Genomic DNA, 17,205 nt, shown 5'->3' with positions numbered 1-17,205 from the left:
TATATTAGAATACAATCATAATCATGGTTTTATAATCATCCCTAATAATTATTCACTCAAAAATTGACTCAATAATATTTGACTAAAACAAACGAGAAGGAAAAGTTCCATTAAATAGCAATTATTATGTGAATAATATAATACATTAATATAATATAATATAATATAATATAACATAAAACTTGTAGTGCGTGTTTGATGACGAGTTTTACACGTGACCTTATTAATATCAACATGAAACCAACTTCATCTCTCTCATTGGGTTTTATTTACAAGCGAAGTGAAGCTAAGCTACTAGTGGCTACTTTAGCTCAACGTAACGCAACAACTTACTGTCTCTTGAAAGTGCTTAACAGCCGCCATGGGGAAGTCGTTTGCTAATTTTATGTGTAAAAAGGATTTTCATCCTGCTTCGAAATCGAATATTAAAAAGGTAAGAGTTTATTCGCCGTAAACGTTAGCACAGTTGAGGCTAAAGAGCGTTAGCTTAGCTATTTAGCTGTAGACGTGCTACTTACGATCAGAAACAAAAGCCAACATTTCACTAATCACAAAATATCAGGAAATACACGTCAGCTGTTGAGGTGTGTTTATTGTGGTCTTGGTTTTAGGACTGGTTTAGCAGATTAAATTGAATGTTTTAACTGACGAGTCAATTTTAAGTGATTTGCATCATAATAGCAGTTTGTTCTATTAAAGTGAAAATTGTTCAACCCTAAATGATATAAAGATGTTATCTATTTAAGTTTAATACCTTCAGTTGAACATTTAGATATTTTTTTAAAAAATGTCCAAATGTACACTTTCTGGAATATGAAAAATCTATTCTTTAAAGACTTTACACATTTAATAAATAACAAATATCAGTACCAACAAAACACATTTCATGCTTTAAATGCTTTTCTTAATGCCATGAACTTGTTTATTTTCTTCTTAAAACGTAGTAATTGTAATAACAGATTACTGATGAGTGCATCTTCAATATTTTTAGCACTATTTTGGTCTTGAGAGTAATTTATGTTTTTGAGTTTTTAATCTGCTATGATTACTCTTGTCTTTTTTTCTCGTAGGTATGGATTGCCGAACAGAAACTGACATTCGAGAAGAGGAAGCAGGAAGACCTTATGCAGGCATATTTGAAAGAACAGGACACATACAATAACAGGTTAGTGTTGGCCTTTTGAAACAAATCTTTCTTAAGGACTCCTCCAACTTCATACAGTGTGCACCTTAATTATAAGTTTTAAAAAGAAGTGAAATAAAAAAAAAATTTCTTTTAACCTGCAGGCTGTTGATGGGAGATGATCGTGTTAAAAATGGACTCAATTTTATGTACGAAGCGCCTCCTGGAGCATCCAAAGGTAAATTATCTCTTGCTCAGAGCAGATCTTCAAAATATTATCACTGCATTTCAACTTCTTGTTAAGGTGAAAACTTGGAGGGTTTAATATTTGTTTTTCTTTCTTTAATTCTCCAAAATGTGCTTCTGACCTGAAGAGGAAAAGAAAGAGGTAAATTAAATACAATTTAATTCAAAATTAAGGCTTCAACTTTATATGTTTCTCAAAAAGAAAGTAAATCATTGTTTTTGTATTTTAGTAAATACCCATGTTTTGATACATCTCTTATCTCAATGTTCTTATGACTTACAAACAAGTATTATAAACATGGTGTCACATTTTTGAACAGGATGTAGCTTAAAACGAGCCATGTGCTAAAATTGCTTTATCCCATGTCCTCTGGAATTATAATTGTCTTCTTTGCAGTTTTAGAAAATTCAAATGTCTTGCAGATTAAAATGTTATTTTATAGATTAGGTTATAAAATCATCTGAGTAGTAGCAACTACTGAAGACAAATTAATACTGAAAGAGTTTGCTTCCTAGGAAGGAGAAGAAGAGTGCAAATTTGAATGGCAGAAGCTGGCTCCTCGAGAGAAGTAAGTGGTGGTTTGTAATGTTTGTAGTCAGAATTTCAATCTGTTGTTTTCATCTTGTCTTATTTTTTTCTCGTAGGTATGCGAAAGATGACATGAATATTAGAGATCAGCCATTTGGTATCCAGGTAAGAGATGACTTTTATTTTAAGCAGATTTTCTCATGTCAGAATTAACTAAAAACTTCTGTCATCGGCGAACCGATTATGTCACAACAGAGGTTTGCCAAACACAGCCCACCTAAACATGTGTACACTAAAAGTCCAAGGCCTTGCATCACTGTCTCACTGTGTTTACATCGCTGTCTCCCGACAATGATGTTAGAAATGTTTACACATTAGACTCACGGAGAGCTTAAACTGAAGTCATACCAGCTGCATTTCCATTAGAAATGTGCGCAAAACGTATTTGATATTTTGATAATGTTGAAAACGCACAATTTCGCAATTGTGTTTTTTTTTCCATTAAATAAGAAATGCCATTAAAATCACACATGAAAATCCAGATAATAAGTTCCTTCTTTAACTAGCATGGATGCACTGACACATGATTTCCACTTGCACAAGCAACATGCAAAACCACTTTATAGTATTCAGCAGTTAAAAGTAACAAACCTTGACTTTAAAAGAAAAAAATGTACCTCAGCTTCCTTGATAGAGAGAAAAGTTTTGTCTATACAAGTAAAAACTGCCTAGTAGAAAATTAAAGGATTACACCATTAGCAGACAACAAAAACCTATATCTAATTTCTACTAAACTCAACTGAATATTGTGTTTTGTTATCAATGTACAGATAAAAAAGTAGAAGTTTTCAGTTTGGATATTTTATTTTTGAGTATTTTGTTTTACATCGATAGTCCAAGGCAAACATGGAGAACTCTGGAGCTTTAAAATGTTGCCAGATTGATTTGATCGTCACTGAAATAAACGTAACAGCACAAAGACGCAACTGTTCTAAAGTTGAGAAACTATATATAAATATATCTATAGAAGAGGAGAAAATTCCTGTCAGAACTAAAGCCAAGAAAGACCTGAAGGTAATGAAGTCTAGAAGTTCAGTAGAATTAGAGAGTGGAGAATAAATATTCAAGCTAAAAGGAATGAAGTTCCAAGAATGCTGAAACGGCAATTTATTTTTACAGCCTTTTAGTATAACTAGATATCGGCTAATCCAGTTTTATTTATACATGTAAAACCAGGCTTTTCACCACAGCACTTTGCTTATTTGATAATACTAATAATACAATTTACCCAACACTTAACTTATATTTTTCCAGGAAAAAAAAAATCATTAAGTTTAGTACCAACACTGGACAGGTTACGACACATACACATAATCAGTGTTTTCCTCAAAGTCATGGAAACATCCTTAGAATGTATTCTAAGGAAACCACTGTAAACATTGAATTTGGTCTTTCTTTTCTTTTGTCCATTTACATTTGAGTTTGATTGAGCATTTAAATGCAACATTTCCTTTTATAAGGTTACCCTGGTGACACAGAGTGTTGGAAAAACGCTGAGAGCAAATTTGTTTTTTTTGGTGATGCACCGGTTAACAGGGCAGAGATTGGATTTAGCCAGTTTTCCATTGACTGCTTCTGATCCATGGTGAACATGTCTAATACACAAAAACAAAACATTAAATGCCTCAGAACTCTCCCCAGTCGAAAAACAATGCTTAGTTTCATGCATTTTCTGACTTTAGTAAATATCATGGACTTGTGCTTCAATGCATAAGTTCACAAATTCTTTCATTGTGAGTTGGATTAAAAGATACTACACATCATTAGGGAACCTGCAGCATGTTTTTCTTGTTCAGTATTTTATAGTCCCACAAAAAAAAATAAAATCAGTTAAAGCTGAAATCTGGGAATCAGTATTGGACTGGGAAAGCCTGGTTGTGCATCTCTGCTTGTCTTATTGGAGAGAGTTAAGTAATTTCAACAAACCCTCTGGTTTTAAGAGCATGATTTGAAACAACTGTTGAGCTTGTTCTTGTTTTTAGAGTACATTACCTAAATCTTAAGTATTCAGATAGCTATATTAAACTTCAACAATTTATTTTTGTGCTAAAATTAGAAACTAATTGTATGTACATAATTCTAGCTGTAAGATTTGTCTGTATTTTGATTCAAATTTAGACATTTTTCATATAAGTTGCAAATGTTTGTCTTGTAAAGGGTATTGAAATGATGTTTGTTGCTATGTAAATAAACTAAATAGGATTGCTCTGTTTCTCAAGGTGCGCAACGTGAGATGCATCAAGTGTCACAAGTGGGGCCATGTGAACACGGACAGAGAGTGCCCGCTGTTCGGACTGTCAGGGATCAACGCTAGCTCAGTGGCCACAGATGAAACAGCAGGTAATGCAGTTTTAAATGTCCTTCTACAATATTGTTGTCATTTTTGTCATAATTCTGCCCAGTGCAAGCTTTATTTGGACATCAAACAAGTATAGGTTGGTAGGTTTGAGTTTATGTTGCCGTACAGGTGAGTTATGAATGATGAAACATAATTTCTTCTAACATATTTCTGCAGCATGCCTTGTGTTGGTGAGATTGAGACGCCTGCACATGGCCCTAGCTCTTTCATTCTGCAGGAGCTTTTATCTGTCTGGCTTCTTGCTGCACTTTCCTCCTCAGCTTCAGCTCCAGCTTCCCTGCCTTGAGCTGATTCTGAGTTCTGCAATCAGCGAATTGAGTTGTAAAGTAATAATGTTTACCCTGGGAGAGTCCAGTCAGTGGGGCTGATGGTGGAGTGCCATAATGGTCCCCCTCCTGTGCCAGGAGAAAAAAATGTAATTATTGTGTATTCTGATTCCCTTAACTGCTGCTTTGGCAGAGAATGATATTGTATGATTTGCTCAGCCGGAAGTGGAGTGAGTTGATTTGATGTCCCATTTTGTTAACAAAGCCGCCTCTGAAATTCCCACTGTGGAGATAGCGGACTGTATGCGTTCCCACATCAATGCGACTCTGAGGCTGTGATTTGTGCCAACAGGCCCGTCGATGCACCCCTCCGAGTTAATGGCTGAGATGCGGAACAGTGGCTTTGCCCTGAAGAAATGTGTCCTTGATAGGAGTTCTACTGTTTGTGATCCAGCACAGGTAATTGTCTCACTGTCATCTTGGTGAGCACAAGACAATATACAAACACACACATATATACAGCTCTGGAAAAAGAAATTAAGAGACCACTGCAAAATGATCAGTTTCTCTGATTTTGCTTTTTATAGGTATATGTTTGAGCAAAATTAACATTGTTCTTTTATTCTATGAACTACTGACAACATGTCTCTAAAATTCCAAGCAAAAATTCTGTACTTGTTTGCAGAAAATGAGAAATAGCCAAAATAACAAAAAAACGATGTAGTGCTTTCAGACCTCAAATAATGCAGAAATAGAACAATTTTGCATTCATTTAGAAACAACAATACTAATGTTTTAACTCAGGAAGAGTTTGGAAATCAATATTTGGAGAAATAACCATGAGATTTTCAATGGGGTTCAGTACAGTGGTCTCTTAATTTTTTTTCCAGAGCTGTATAGCTGTATAACACACCCTAAAGATAGTGACCTGCTCAGCTGTTCTGTGAAGCCCTGAGGTGTGTTAGAGAACATTAGTGAACAAACGGCATTATGAAAACCAAGGAACACAGCAGACGGGTCAGGGAGGAAGATGTGAAGAAGTTCAAAGCGTAGTTTTGGTCTAAAACAATTACAGAGTACTGCTCAGTTGTCATTTGAAACCGTATCGACTGGTCATCCTGAACTGATTGGCCGAGTGAAAACAGTGTTAATCAAAGAGGCAGTCTAGAAGTTGATGCTAACACTGGAGGAGCTGCGTGGATCCACAGCTCAGGTGGGGAACTGGGTGCCTCTTAGAGACCAGAAAACATTCATTATTAAAATAAAATAAAACCATAAGTGATACTGTCTCTGCATTGCCACAAACCATATGGAGAGCAGTCTTTCTATATATACACCCAGTAGGAAGATATCTGGACATTTTTTTCTCAACTTAACAATTGTTCACTTAGCGTGTGTTGCTCTAACATTTAAAATACCTACAAATGCATGAAGGTTTGTGGTTTTATCATAAAGTGCAAGATCTGATGATGCCTTCACTTGTTGGTTATTAGTCTCAAATAAAACTGCTAAAATATCTATTTTAAAAAAAATTAATTTAGTCCCTACAGAACATTTTATATACATCTGAATGTGCAAACTAATATTCTCACTGCGGCAATAATTTCAATGTTTATGCTTCATAAGGAATATGTTGCCAGTGACGAAGAAGATGATCCAGAGGTGGAGTTTCTGAAATCATTAACGACCAAGCAGAAACAGAAACTGCTCAGGTAACAACCAATTCAACATTTTCTTTTTTTTTTTGTTAACCTCTTCATTTTAAAGATATTTGAGAAAGTATATCAGAAACTCTCATATTGATAAAATACCCAATCACGTTTTTGCATCACAAAAAATCCAATCATTAATAAGTTTGTGTAATAAAATCTTATTGTTTTTTTTGTAAATAGATTCTGACTTTATTGTGTTTTTCATCTACTGTAAACATTTAGGAAAATGTTGCTGTTATTCATTAAAAGTAGAAAATTTAAAATGAGTGTTCTTTGGGGTTTTTCCCCCCTGCATTTTACAGAAAACTTGACCGGTTGGAAAAAAAGAAGGCCAAGAAGAAGAAGAGCAAAAAACAAAAGAAGAAAAGCAAAAGAAAGCACAAGAAAAAGCAGGATAGCAGCGACAGCTCAAGCGACTCCTCCAACAGCAGCAGCAGTGACAGCGACTCCGATTCAGACGACCACGGCAAGTCCAAGGGCCAAAAGAAGAAGAAGAACAAGAGAGAAGATTCCCGTCGGGATAACAGCTCAGAGAGCGAGCGAAGAGTCAAGAGTCAAAGAAAGGCCTCCTCTCACAGAAGCAGGTCACAGAGCCCCCATGCTGGACAGAGGAGGGCTAAAGAGGACTCTGGAGATTATAGACAAAGAAGGACAGAAAGGGGAAGGAGCAGGAGTCGCAATCGCAGCCCAGAGAACAAGATCAAGCTGGAGGGAGGTCAAGAGAGAAGGAGGCACAACAGCAGGGCCAGGCAGGAAGTCAGCAGCTCTACGGCTGGATTGGACAGAAGTAGAAGCCGAGAGAGAGGCAGGGAGGACCGGGATAAAGACAGACGTCACAGTGGAGACGGTGAGAGGAGCAAAAGATGCACAGACGGAAACAAAGGCAGAACAGCTGATAGGAGGAGCAGAAGCAGAGAGAGGAGAGAAGAAAGAGAAGTTCGAGGAAGAACTAGGAGCAGGAGTAAGGATAGGAGGGAGAGAAGCAGGGAGAGGATAAAAAGAAAATATTAACTTTTTTTTTTTTATCTAAAATTTTCTCTTCATACTTTTAATGCAAGAAAGTGCAAGCATGTTTTTGTTTTAGTTTTTGTGTTGTTTTACATGATTGATAAGATTTGGAAATCCTGTAGGATCTTGGTTGTAATTTGTTGTGCACAAGCTGTGTGTTAGTCTAGTTTATCTCCACTAGGGGGAAGCAGTGAACAGAAAATTTCAACAAGCGCCTCGGTGCGCTCTCAGCCGTGATTTTATTAGAGATGTATAAACTATTTATCATTGGAAACAACTTTGTTCGTAGAATTTAATTGAATTTTTATCAACAGTCTTCATGAAAACAACTTTCTGTGATAGTTTTTTTTCTCTTTTACTCCACAATGCAGTATAGAAGCCTATTAATTCCTTTCAAATAAATACTATACATTTAATGTGGAATGATTCTTATTGTTCTCTTATTTGTGTACAAAGATGTGTGTGTGTGTATGTATATACACGGAAAAGATTAATAAAACAATTTGATAAAAATAGCAAAACAATGCAATATTATTTAATGTAAAACCATTTTTTTATATATATTAAAAAGTCTTTCTTTAGCTACTGAATAGAGGTGAAATTAATCCATGTGACGCTTCTTTGTTTGTTTAAAATTAAATGGACCAATTATTTTTCCTCTCAAACCAAAAGTCAAATTTAGCATTAAAAAAATACATTAAGAAAACCGCTGGTTTTATATATTTTCTGCAGGTCACAAAGTAATTTTATACAGACACTGTGTGCATTATTTTATTTTTTTGCTCCATTTTTTAAATATGTTAAATAATCGAGCTATTAACAAAAAAAATGTTTTTGTGCCAATTGTAAAATAATTTTGATATTTTGCTAAGTCGGCCAATTGAATCAACAAAATCATACAGTTTTCTTTTGTGTTTTTTCTTTTGTTTTTTAATGTATTTTTTGCTAAGAACAAATTGAATGCCTAATGTCATAGTTTTACAATCTGGCCGCTTCCTTTTAAAAAAAAACGCAGTTGCACAAAAGGAAATGAAAATAATTTCCCTCCCTATTGCCTTCTGCTCAATTTAACATCCTACTTATGGGGGGTAAAAATGGAGGCTTGTCTGGGTGAGATGCTCTTCCATGATGTATTCCCAGTCCTGGATTCATGCTGTAATTATTCCCCGTCTCTCTCCCTCTCTCTCTTTTTCTTTGGGAGTCGGACGCTGCACTGAGTAAGCACAAAGAAGTCAGAGAGCATCCTTGAACCTTTTCAGTGCGGGGCCACTGATATTCAAATAACACACAGGGACCATTTGACTGCGGCGCGCAGGAAGCATTTAAAATTCAACATTTGCATTTGACTTTTTGCCCCCTTCTTTCCCTCGCCAGTAAAAGAAATAACGCTCTTCCCGTTATATCCATGTTTTCCTGCGAAAAAAAAAAAAAAAAAAAGATGTCCATAATGTTTTAGTAATATTTGCTATGCAAATTAAAGCAGTTAATTTGGACAATTAGAATAAAAATCCGGGGACTTTTGTCAGCGGAGCCCCCGATAAAGTGAATGTGAACAATAGATGTCTCGGAGATTAATTAGATATTTGATAAGACACGAATCCCCTAACCGCAAATACAAGACACATGGGGCTGCGACGTGCTCCAAGTCATAATTAATACCATTTAACAAGATTTTCATTTGGGCATGAAATGTCTTTTCCGGGGGATTAAACATTAATTTATTCCATAGGGGAAACCATGGAAGCAAAAAGTATTTTAGGGGTTAAATTTAAAAAAAAAATATATATATATATATAACATTTTTTCTTCTACATTAAGTCCTGACAAATAAATATAAACTCTACATCACACGGCATGTTTTAAACATGTTTTAATTACGATAAATGAAGGTTTTATACGTGTGACTTTATACAGGTAAACATTTATATATAGATAATTATTTTTTTAGCAAAGAAATAAAAAAAAAATGATAAACAGAAGTTTTGAAAAGCTGTGTTACATACATATCCACAAAAGTGCGTCGAAAAGCAAAACTCCCTGATTTTCAGGATACCAACACGAAGAAAACAATCAGAGTCTATAACATTTACATAAAAAATAACACACTTGATTTTTTTTTTGTTTGTTTGTTTCCTTTTTTTTTTTTTTTTAAGTCGTCAATATACAACACTGTCCAAGCAAAGTTCAACAGGGTTTGGCGCAGCATTTTCTCAACATCCTTTTCATTTTTTCCCCCCTCCCAAATATTCCTACAGTAAATTAAAGTTTTCTTTAGGATGAATTTACGAATGACATACTCATCACGCCAGAGAAGAATATATATATTTTTAAAATTTTGCAGTTGCTTTTGGAAATATTTCCCCCCCCCTCCCCCCCCCTCTTTTTTTTTTAAGTCTGTAAAATTGGACCCGTTTTCATTGTGCAGTTTGTTTAATAAGCTGCTGTCTGTTGTTTGTTTTGGAGAATTAAACCTCACGGTTCGTCATGAGGAGACGGATCCTTAACTGTAATTCTGGGGTTCACCCCCTCTAAAATAAGTTCTGGGGATTCGGACCTCGGGGTCTCCAGGTTACTGGTGTCGGTGTCACTGTCGCTGCCCTTTTTGCCCCCTCCGCCCGCCGTGTGCGTTTTGATGTGCTTGCTCAAATGGTCACTGCGCATGAAGCGCTTGTTGCACACCGGACAGGCGAACCTTTTTTCGCCGGTGTGGGTGCGCAGGTGTCTCTGAAGCTCGTCGGACCGAGTGAACCTTTTGCCGCAGAAAAGCCAGTTGCACACAAAAGGCCGCTCGCCGGTGTGCCACCTCAAGTGCGCCTTCAGGTGGGATGTTTTCCCATAGACTTTACCGCAGCCCGGGATGTGGCAGCTGTGCAGTCCCTTCCTCCGTAGGCTGGCCCCCGCGGGCCCCAGCCGCTCGGCCTCCTGGCAGTTCGGACAGTCACACGTCGCTCTGCCGGAGTACCGCCTGGAGGACCGGGATGAGCTACTTATTCCTGAAGTGCCGCCTGAAATCATGGCGTTGGCGGCGGAAGCGTCCGTGTAAGTGGGAATGACTGTCTTGAAGCCGTCCTGCGTTAACAGGTGCTGACTGGTGGACAGCAGGTGAGACGCGGACGGGCTGATCCCGGTGGAGCTGAACGCCGAGTGCGTCAGCGAGGAGAAGTCCGGGTTGTAGCCGCTGAGCTGTGAGTGGATGGCCTGGGGCGTCCCGGAGTGCAGCGAGGTCTGGAGTGTGCCGGCGGGGTTCTGCACGTCCAGCCACGACCCGGGGTTGCTATGGACGTCCCACCACGAGGATGCGCCGTTGGCGACGTCGCCAGAGATGGTGGAGTGGAAGCCGGACTTGTACCACGACTCGTATGGGTGCGCCATCCCCACCCGCGGGTACAGAGTCTCCGCCGACGTGTGCACTTTGGAGATGAAGGCGGACTGGCCGGAGTCCTGCGTCGTGACGCCGGCAGAGTTGGAGAACAGACCGCTGTATTCGGTGGAAAACGCGGAGGAAGTCGGCGAGGTGGAGGCTAAGCAGAAGGCGCTGTTGCCCGCGCCGCTGGTCGGCGTCAGTCCAGTTGAGGTTCGGCTCGTCGCCACCGTGAAACCGGGAAGGCTGGAGCCCAGGTTGCAGCTGGAGGAGGATCTTTTCCAAGGGTGAAATCCGCCTTTGGAAAAAGCACTGGAGTCTGGCAAAGTTGTCAGAGGACTGGTGTTGCCGATTTTGTTGCAGGTTGCAGCCAGCATTGCTAGGGGTGTAGTTCCAAACCGTGGCTCTTCCTGAGGGCACACAGAGCAAAGTTTCTCTTTAAAAACAAGCAGCAGCAAATACTGTGAGAAGTTAAATATGGAGTATTTATGAAGTAATTATATTTATAAGACATGCCACTGATAATTTATTGACACAGAAATATATGTTCCAGTCATCTGAGCACAGAGCAGTTTTAATACGTTTTCTAAACACAAGTAAAATATCAAAACCGCCGCACACTTTTCATACTGATGGTTGAGAAACTTTCATTATAAGAACCTGCAGAAAATGGTCAAATAAAAGGTTGATATATCTGCAATCTGTCCAAGTGTGTTTTAAAGTGCTACAATGTGAACACTTTTCTTCATTTACAAACTTTTAATTTGTGATTCTCTACAAAAAAAACTGAAACCAAGCAAAAAAATATTTACAAATGACAACAAACGCAAACATGCACGAAAAAGAAAAAGAAGAAGAAACCAACAACAACAAAGTTTCTCAGCTTTTGCGAAGGAAAATAACTTTTTTAGGCGACTGAAGTCAGACTCACCCCCAGTATAGACGTAGCCATATCCGGGCTCTGTGCAGCGCCGAGAATGTCCGCGGTGTCGAGGCTGTATGACTCCAATGTGATTGAGATTTCACCGCGTTGTGACTCGGGTCACACGGGTTTGTTTCTCTCTCTTGGCTCGCTGCTACCCCGACACTACCTAGTTGTAGCGAGCGTGTTCTTTGAAGTACAGCTGGAGAGGACGCGCAGCCAATCTCGTGGCCGCATCCTTGGTCGGGGGTTCGTTGTCAGCCAATGAGAAGCACGACCGCAGAGAGAAACACCAAAAACCCCGCCGTCAATCATGTGCCGTGCAGCCTCTTGCCTCCGACTGTCACCCAAAGGCGCGATTTGATCTAATTTTTTTTTTTAAATGCACGCAGTTTATTTTTACGCATTCTCACGCGAAGGGCGCAATGTTCCCTCTCTTTTTGATGGCAGAATAGTTCGCGCCTCAGATCTCCAGGAGGTAAGCGTTTCGCTCATTTTATTTAAAGCATTTGGCGGCACTGCTCTGAGCTTCCATCCTTATTTTCGATATTCAGATTATGAGCAATACAGCATTTAAAATTGGTTTTGGTTTAACTTGGAGATTACTTTATGCAAACAGGCTGATTGCTGCCAGTGATATGTGTCATGCATGCCATGCCGCTGGTTGGGGGAAAAATCAGCTGCTCTCAGAGGATATTATTTATTCTATTAATTTGATAAGTCGTAGTTGAAGAATTTATAAGTGGGGTGGGGGGGTGGATGAAGTTTGGAGTGGGCCTGAAGCTGAGCGCTCCCGCGAGAGCGGAAGGCGTAAAACCGCATGTCAATCCAAATCAGATTTGGAGACACACATCTTAATGGATTAACTTTACATATTTTTTTTTATTACCTTCCAGGTTGCATACGTGTTGATCTTTTTTTTTTTTTTTTTTTTTTTTTGCTTTGGTGCACGCGTTTCCTCCTGCGCACTTGTCGGGGAGTGCAGGTGAGAGGTTAATTAACAACGACAGCATGTCTTATCAGCGCCTGTTGCAGAATTCTTCAAAAGCAGGAATTTAAATTCTGCATCCTGCAAAAGGGCCACGCACTGCATGCACTTAACATGCATTTCCAGCCTAATTGCACATCCAATTAAACGAGCACAACGAAGAGGACGCCGTGTTATTTTTATTTTTTTTTAATATTTTTTTCAAACTATAGATGCTTGCAATTGACTCGTCAACAAGCACGCATTTAGAAGCTTGTTAAAGCGCTCGGAGATAATGACACAATGTAAAAGTGACCTGCTCTGATGCGATTCGTCTTTTTTTCATTTTTTTTTTTTTAAGTTATAGCAATTTTCCAGCGAAGAAAAAAAAAAACCCAGCTTGACCAAAGGATGTGAATCACCGTATTCAAAAACGGGCAGATAATGCTCTATTATGTGGTGTGAATGCTGCCAGCAAACACAGGCGCAATTTGTTCAAATGCTCTTCCTTTTCTCCTGCTCCAGAGCCTCCCATGCACCTTTGGAGGGGGTGAATAAAAATCGTCCTCATCAGGAAGTGAACGCTGCCAAGAAAGAAATTAAATCGTTTTATTTTGCAACCGTGACAAATTATTGTTTGGATGCTGGCAACTTTTGCAACATGCAGAGCTGATGGTCAATTTTGATGTGTTTTAGAAATAAAGTTAGATTCATTTGGATTCAGGAAATACATAATTAAATCAAATACAACAATAGTAATAAAAAAAAGAAACTTTTAAAATAATTTACAACAATAATTGTTATTTTAAGGATATCTGTGATCAGATTAATTTGGTTTATATGCAATGATTAAATAAATTAATTAATAAATAAGCAACTTAATTAATTATTAATTCAAAAATAAATCCATTTGTTTGGAGGATAAAAACATTTTTTTTTCCCCTTAATGGAACTAGAAGACTGAACACACTCTTTCCTCGTCACTCGAGTGAAAACTCAGAGTTGAATCTGTAATACCGCGCTGCATTCGTGAGCACTGCTCTGTGGCAATTAGGAGCCCATTACAAGCCATTAGATTGATCAATGTACCTTAAACAATGGGAATGATTTATTTGGTCGAACAAAACGCTCTGCATCTATTGTGACGAGTCTAAGTGGGGGTGCATCCATCAACAAAAGATAAATGATTAATTCAGATCTATTCATTTCTGAGTTTTTCCCCGCAAACGCACTTTGCCTCAAATCCAGATTATTAGGAGCTCATTTTCTGCATGCTAAACCCAGGCAAGCTCTCCTGGATTGGGCCAGGGCTCGCTGGTTGCGCACGCCTCAATTTATACGTCTGTGGAAGGAAGTTTATTTGAGGATGTTTAACTAATTGTTGTAATTTCGTGCGCCCATGTGGCTACACCTGTTCCTCTCTAAGGGGGTCCGGGTAAACTGTGTGTGGAGGGATGTTGCGCTGTGAATCTGTGCTGTTTCCTGTCTGACAGCTCCATCTACTCCAATGAAAAATGTATGTTGTTGATTTTCCCTTGAAATTTGTTCTTTTTTGTTGTTGTTGTCTAGAAACGGTTTCTACACTTTAATTTTGTTTTGTCTACAATCAGGCAATGTTTTTATTCATTTTCTATTTTCCTTAGGATTTTCACAGAACTTGCAGAAAGTTTTCCAGCATATTCACTCTGTAATTTGGAAAACTACACAAGGCCCACAATAAGAAAACACATCAGCAACATTGTTCATCCTGACAAAAATGCCAGTATCTCTTCCTAGGCACCACTCAAGATTGATTAATAAATCTGTGTTTTTTTCAGCTCAGGCAAACAGTATGGGCCTGGTTGCCTGCAGGGGCAGATCTGCAAATTTGTCTCCATTGAATGAAAGCAGGATATATTTCATCTGACTGAGGCAAAACCCATTACAAAAAGACAAAGACGACAAGGCAGAAAGTTGATCCATAACTGTGTTACATAAATGTGTTGCCTTTAATGCTGCCAAGCCTCTAACCAGGCCTAAATGGCCTTTTCCAAATACATTGCACAGGGTGGGTTTTATGGCTGCTCATTAACCCACAGTGATACTATCGACAGCTAAATATGGAGGTGCAGGTCAGCTCGCCAGCTTACAGTGTCAACTTACATTTCCACATGCTGCATGTTTCTATTTTGAGTGCATGCAGACAGCGTTGGAGCAGAAGCGCTTGCAGTCAGGCTGGTTATGTTTAAGGACTGAGCTCGCCCCCTCCACCCTGTGAATGAATGTGCTTTTCTGAGTGTGTCATCTGCTGTGGAAGTCAATTCAGAGTTTAAGAGTGAGAGACATGGCTCCGAAAAAGGTGTGTTTTGTGAAAGAAGAAAGGTTTCATTCAAAGAACGTTTATGTATAATGGCAAGTGCTGACTTTGACTGCAGACATGTCCACTCTGTCTTCGTTAGGCCAAAGGAGATGATGCACCAAAGCCACCGCCACTGATTGGAAGGTTTGGGACTTCTCTGAAGATAGGGATTGTTGGATTGCCCAATGTTGGGTAAGTATGGCTATAATGGCCTTCGTTGTACATCGCTGTTACATTCTTTCTTTTCTTTAATCATACAAACAGTAATATGTGCAGAGCAGAACATTGTTGCAAGTCGTGTGTCACTGTAAAAGCAGAACTTTAAAAGTATGAAGAGGTTTTGTAAAAAGTTTTTTCTCCAAAACGTATGCATGCCCCAATGCAAACAAAACTTTGAAAAAATGATCTTCATTTCAGTGGGGAAGACGTACCAGTCGTCTTACACTGCAACAGCTGGTAAATGTCTGAAGCCATGTGCTCTCCTTTCTCTTATCTTTCCTTTCATTCCTATCAGAATCCTTGAACTGCTCCAAGCTACTTGTCCTGTCTTTTTTTATATGTTTTTTTTTTAGGAAAGAAAGATAGCAGAGAGTTGACGTTTACAAGAATTCATTATTTATGAGTTAGGATTATTGCCGCCATTTGTCTTGATTACAAAAAGATTACGCGAATGCCATGAGACATTTTCCGGAGGTCCTACAGTTGTTCTACAAAATGCAAATCTTTTTCTATAAAAAATCTATGATTAGACGATAGCAAGCAAAACGTTTCATACTTTCTCTTTGATTCAAAAGTGCACCAGTCAACTGACCAGAAACATAAACTTTCCTTGGATCTGAAAACAAAACTTTATAGATTTTTTTTTCCTAATCCATGCATGTATCAGAACTGAGAACTCTCACCATTTCTATTCAATGAACACATCAACATTAAAGGCCCATCCCAAGTTTAATATAAAAAGATAAAGAGCAGTATATGTTTTGTTGCATGAACAGGATTTATCTTGGAATTTCTTAATTTTCTGTTAGATTCAAAACTGCTAACTTTATCACATGTCCTGGGTCTAAATGAGAGGAAAGGGAGGGAACAGTGTTCCATGCGCAATCCAGTAATCTCTTTTTAAGGTATTTTTCTTTGAAGAGTGCATGTGTATTGGGATCAGGGGTGTGGAATTCATTGAGTTCTGTTGAGTCTGGAGGGATACATAACTTTTATCATGCTGTCAGTGTCTAATTTTGATTATTACTAATCAGAAAGAATTCTCATTTCCCTCATTTCCCTTCAGTGCTCCTTCTGGGATTTCTGTCATTGAGTTAAATTTTTCCCGTTGAATTTCAACCAGGGAAACCAATAAACATGGGACTAGTTTCTAATGACTGATGTTGATTTTCTGTATTGAGGAATGTATAAGTTGTTTTACTGCTGGGAAAGATGTTGTGACCCTACACCCCGCGAGGTTGTTCACATCACATGCAATTTCCGGTATGCTTCATTGAGGAGGCACATTGTATACGACAGCTAAACATTAGCAATTGGGTAAAATCAGACCCGATCGTTTAAAGCTTCAACAGAGCCCACGCCTCTAGTCAGCAATCATTTCTCAATAGTCGATGGTCCAGACCCTCTCTATGAAGCAAAGCGTAGAACAAGAGGCTGGATTTTACCAGGCTTTTAGTTTCAGTCTGAAGTGAGTGAATCTGGATCAGTGCAGAAAGAGCATCTGCACAGTGTAGCATGGCATTAGTTTGTGAAGCTCATATGATAGAATTATGTTATGTGCCAAATATTAAACAGTTTGTCTGACCTGGTGATCAGATTGTGTGTGCTACAGTGCATGCTTATAACCTCTCTATAACTTGGAAAATCAGACATGCAATAGTGTGATGGGGCAGAAGGTCAGAGGTGGAGCTATAACTTTGTTTTTAAATGGTTGTGAAGGGGTCATCTACACAAAACTCTAACAAATGAAAACAACTCAGTATGAAATTATCTCATCTTTAAAGACCTTTAAAATGAAATGTTTTTTTTTATGTAAAACATTTGCTTATTTAAAAAAAATTTCTCCAATATTTGGGGGCCCATGCTACTGTGTCAGGGTTTACCCTCTGTGAGATCGTGTTTGCAGGTCAGGACATATTAAACCAAGACACATTCCCTGTTGCTTTATTTTTCAGGTACAACTTTGGGCTTATGTCATCATCTAATCAGCTGATGGGTTAAAACATTTTAATATACTCATAAAGAAGCTTAAAGAAAACAAAAGGTTCTAATGTAAAGCTGTTGTCTAATTAATTTATTATAGTCTTTTTTTACT

At 38.4% G+C, this 17,205-nt stretch overlaps 3 protein-coding genes across 8 annotated transcripts in view; 2 read left to right on the top strand and 1 right to left on the bottom strand.

The window, feature by feature from the left end:
• Positions 1-232: 232 nt before the first annotated feature.
• cirsr (corepressor of RBPJ and splicing regulator) lies at positions 233-7,824 on the top strand. Its single transcript, XM_028022980.1, has 10 exons — positions 233-433; positions 1,071-1,165; positions 1,288-1,361; positions 1,498-1,511; positions 1,886-1,938; positions 2,015-2,063; positions 4,178-4,298; positions 4,936-5,042; positions 6,210-6,295; positions 6,598-7,824. The coding sequence occupies exons 1-10, from the start codon at positions 362-364 to the stop codon at positions 7,304-7,306; spliced, it is 1,380 nt and encodes a 459-aa protein (XP_027878781.1). The 5' UTR covers positions 233-361; the 3' UTR covers positions 7,307-7,824.
• A 1,334-nt stretch (positions 7,825-9,158) lies between these two features.
• On the bottom strand, positions 9,159-11,752 carry sp9 (sp9 transcription factor). Its single transcript, XM_028022981.1, has 2 exons — positions 11,596-11,752; positions 9,159-11,074 (listed from the first exon to the last, which is right to left on the bottom strand). Exons 1-2 carry the CDS (start codon positions 11,614-11,616, stop codon positions 9,776-9,778), a joined length of 1,320 nt encoding a protein of 439 aa, XP_027878782.1. The 5' UTR covers positions 11,617-11,752; the 3' UTR covers positions 9,159-9,775.
• A 118-nt stretch (positions 11,753-11,870) lies between these two features.
• Positions 11,871-17,205, top strand: part of LOC114148061 (obg-like ATPase 1) — a 57,152-nt gene continuing 51,817 nt past the window's right edge. For 3 of the 6 annotated variants that reach the window (XM_028022974.1, XM_028022979.1, XM_028022976.1), the window contains exons 1-2: positions 11,871-12,064; positions 14,992-15,083. In XM_028022974.1, the coding sequence (XP_027878775.1) occupies positions 11,969-12,064; positions 14,992-15,083 (188 nt within the window). In that variant the 5' untranslated portion in view covers positions 11,871-11,968. Of the gene's footprint in view, positions 12,065-14,185; positions 14,892-14,991; positions 15,084-17,205 lie in introns of those variants that run through there. The other 3 variants (XM_028022977.1, XM_028022975.1, XM_028022978.1) reach the window with 3 other exon arrangements.

Source organism: Xiphophorus couchianus, chromosome 7 (assembly GCF_001444195.1).
Source record: "Xiphophorus couchianus chromosome 7, X_couchianus-1.0, whole genome shotgun sequence".
Classification (NCBI taxonomy): Eukaryota; Metazoa; Chordata; class Actinopteri; order Cyprinodontiformes; family Poeciliidae; genus Xiphophorus; species Xiphophorus couchianus.
The sequence above is the reverse complement of the archived record's forward strand: the minus strand, read 5'-3'. Positions and strand labels throughout refer to the sequence as shown.

Bases quoted from the DNA above. Each gene is read 5' to 3' on its own strand.
- sp9 (XM_028022981.1), bottom strand. From the start codon at position 11,616: ATGGCTACGTCTATACTGGGG. The intron at 11,075-11,595 runs GTGAGTCTGACT...GTGTGCCCTCAG, and splicing joins TGGCTACGTCTATACTGGGG to GAAGAGCCACGGTTTGGAAC.
- cirsr (XM_028022980.1), top strand. From the start codon at position 362: ATGGGGAAGTCGTTTGCTAATTTTATGTGTAAAAAGGATTTTCATCCT. The intron at 1,939-2,014 runs GTAAGTGGTGGT...TTTTTCTCGTAG, and splicing joins AAGCTGGCTCCTCGAGAGAA to GTATGCGAAAGATGACATGA. The intron at 2,064-4,177 runs GTAAGAGATGAC...CTGTTTCTCAAG, and splicing joins ATCAGCCATTTGGTATCCAG to GTGCGCAACGTGAGATGCAT.